General features: G+C 38.6%; 1 protein-coding gene across 1 annotated transcript; it reads left to right on the top strand.

Annotated features, from left to right (window-relative positions):
* The first annotated feature begins 1,190 nt into the window (after positions 1-1,190).
* LOC138288442 (olfactory receptor 5AP2-like) lies at positions 1,191-2,108 on the top strand. Its single transcript, XM_069229994.1, has one exon. The coding sequence runs from the start codon at positions 1,191-1,193 to the stop codon at positions 2,106-2,108; it is 918 nt and encodes a 305-aa protein (XP_069086095.1).
* Positions 2,109-2,850: the final 742 nt, after the last annotated feature.

Genomic DNA, 2,850 nt, shown 5'->3' with positions numbered 1-2,850 from the left:
CCACATGCCAAATCCTCAATTTTACCCTGATCTTCTCCACTTCCTTACACTTGACAGTACACATCAATGTCTAGCCCCACATACCCACATTACATAACAACCCACAAAGTGTATTTGTGATTATGACACTGACACCATGACCAACTTTTCCCTTGCACCAAGGTCACTGCTCTCTACACTGTTTTGCATCATACCCATACCTCCCCTCCGCTATTCCCAGACTGAACTCTCCTTTTTTCCATGCACTTTTTTCTCTTCCCTTTCTTGATATGTCCTTCAGCCACATTCAATGATATACTGCACCTCAAATAGTCCACAAACTAACTCCACATGACACAATCGACTGTCATTATACCCTTATACCTTGCCACCCACTACTTTGTAACATTACATTTAACCAATGATACATACCCCACCCATTCTTTCTGTTCCCATGAATTACCAGTCAAATACCCCAAAACAATCTTCCTACACAATCCTCCGCACTTTTACTACTTGTAACCCCGGATACATGAACACCTTTGATTCAGTTGTCCCAGAAACTATTACCTTGATAATCCCTCATTTATCCAACAAAACACAAGCAGACCTTGACCCCAAGGTCACCCAAAGTACTTTTCTTTACCCGACCCCATCCACTCCACACACTAGGTACCACCAGCCACCCTGTCACTTCCACCAAAACATGCTGAATCCAACCATAGACACCACTGCACTCAACTCTCCCATTCCAGCTATGTTAAGTTCTCTCTGATGCCCCACATATTCACACAATCTACATCCCATTCCCTCCAATCCCAGTGACTGCATTCATCGTTCATGTGTCTGGAGACACAAATGGGATCTATATATGTTCCTGTTGCTCTTCATCTGCCACCATTTTATCTTTAACACATTAATTGAAATGTAACCACAGGAACAAAACCTATTTCCAAACACAGTTCGACAATGGGCAAAAAACAGTGCACTTCAACCATTCTCAACACATTTTGCACTGATTATCAACCACAGCTTTATCAACACAATCACTCTCGGCAAATTAAAGGCGCCTTTGCCATGACAGTTGATTGCTCATAATTGCAATCTCTGTCTGCATGAGTAGGATTGTAATTGTTTTCTTCCTCAAAGGGTCTACTATCAACCAACTATTTTCTTGAAAGTATATTATAAAAAAGGTGAAAATAAAAACTATGAACAACACTTCTGTGAATGAATTCATTCTCTCTGTCTTCACTGATGATCCAAGGGTGAAGGTTGTCTTATTTGTGCTGTTTCTCCTGATTTATATTCTCACCTTGGTTGGCAATGTCTGTATCGTTGTCCTGGTCACCATTACATCTCGCCTCCATAACCCAATGTACTTTTTCATTGGTAATTTGTCATTCTCTGATTTCTGGTACTCTTCTTCTGTTGTCCCTAAGATGTTGGTGAACTTGATGTCTAGGGAGAGAACAATTTCATATTCTGGTTGTGTGGTCCAGATGTACTTTTTTGCTTCCCTTGCAACAACTGAGAGCCTTCTCCTCTCTGCTATGGCTTACGATAGGTACATTGCCATCTGCAATCCACTGATATATCAGGTCTTCATGAGCCGGAGATTCTGTGTGCAATTAGCGACTGTGGCATTCTTTGGTGGTTTTCTGCAATCAGCGATACAGACAGGATGCACCTTCAGCTTGTCCTTCTGTGCTTCAAACATCATCAGCCAGTTCTACTGCGACATCCCACCGCTCCTCAAGCTGTCTTGCTCTAGCACCTACGTCAATGAAGTGGTGATTTTTGTCTGTGGTAGTTTCACATCAGTGGGTTGTCTGTCAGTTATCTTGATATCCTACATCTACATTCTGTCAAATGTCATGAACATCAAATTTAAAGGGGGTAGGACAAAGGCTTTTTCTACATGCATCTCCCATCTAATTGTTGTCTCCTTGTTCTATGGAACTATCCTTTTTATGTACTTCCGGCCTACGTCGGCATACTCTTTAGAACAGGATAAAGTGGCTTCCGTGTTCTACACAGTTGTGATTCCAATGTTAAATCCACTGATTTACAGCATGAGGAACAAGGATATCAAACAAGGAATTAGGAAGGTCATTAGAAGAACATAAGTCAATACCTGGTAAACATACAAAACCCAACTATAGAACACATTTATTTTTTTATGTTGTGTTATACCATCAGATTGTTTTGTGATGAGTAATGCCATTTATGCTGATACTCAGATAATTATTTTATGGTTGCTAGCCAAAATTAGGTTATTGGTTCTCTACTGGTCTTTCAAATAACAGCTTATTTCTGACCATTTCATTTACTGTACTGCTTTCATAACATTTCACTAAACTTTACTGTACCTAATGGAAGAGAAAAAATTGTTTACATTAAAAAATGTAAATTAGAAATATTAAATATTCAGGAATAAAATAATGAATGTCTATTGTTTGGGTTTTAATGGAAGATCTCAAAGGGTCGAATTTTAGTGTAATAGACAATCATTGATCAGTACGTTATAAAGATATACACAAAATTGATAGTTAAGGAAAGCCATTAAATCTGTTTAATATGACATATTGCTTTACCACCTTTCTCTGCAAATTGCGAGGAATTAATGCAGATAAAATTCAGAACAGAGGACACTATTCTGCAAAAAATAAATCAACAAAGATTATCATTGCAAAGCAATACCAAATTTGTCTTCCTAGATTCACTATAAGGAGTGTACACAAGCGAGGACGTAGAGAAATGGAAGGTACGAAAACTAACAATTACAAGTACCACTGCTGCCCAAAGATTAACATAATCATCACAATTACAGAGAAACAAGTACCTATTTGTATCTCTCTATTTTTATGC

Source organism: Pleurodeles waltl, chromosome 4_1 (assembly GCF_031143425.1).
Source record: "Pleurodeles waltl isolate 20211129_DDA chromosome 4_1, aPleWal1.hap1.20221129, whole genome shotgun sequence".
In the NCBI taxonomy this organism is placed as follows: domain Eukaryota; kingdom Metazoa; phylum Chordata; class Amphibia; order Caudata; family Salamandridae; genus Pleurodeles; species Pleurodeles waltl.
This window is presented reverse-complemented; position numbering and strand designations above follow the sequence as displayed.

Coding starts and splice junctions, on each gene's coding strand:
- LOC138288442 (XM_069229994.1), top strand. CDS start 1,191: ATGAACAACACTTCTGTGAATGAATTCATTCTCTCTGTCTTCACTGAT.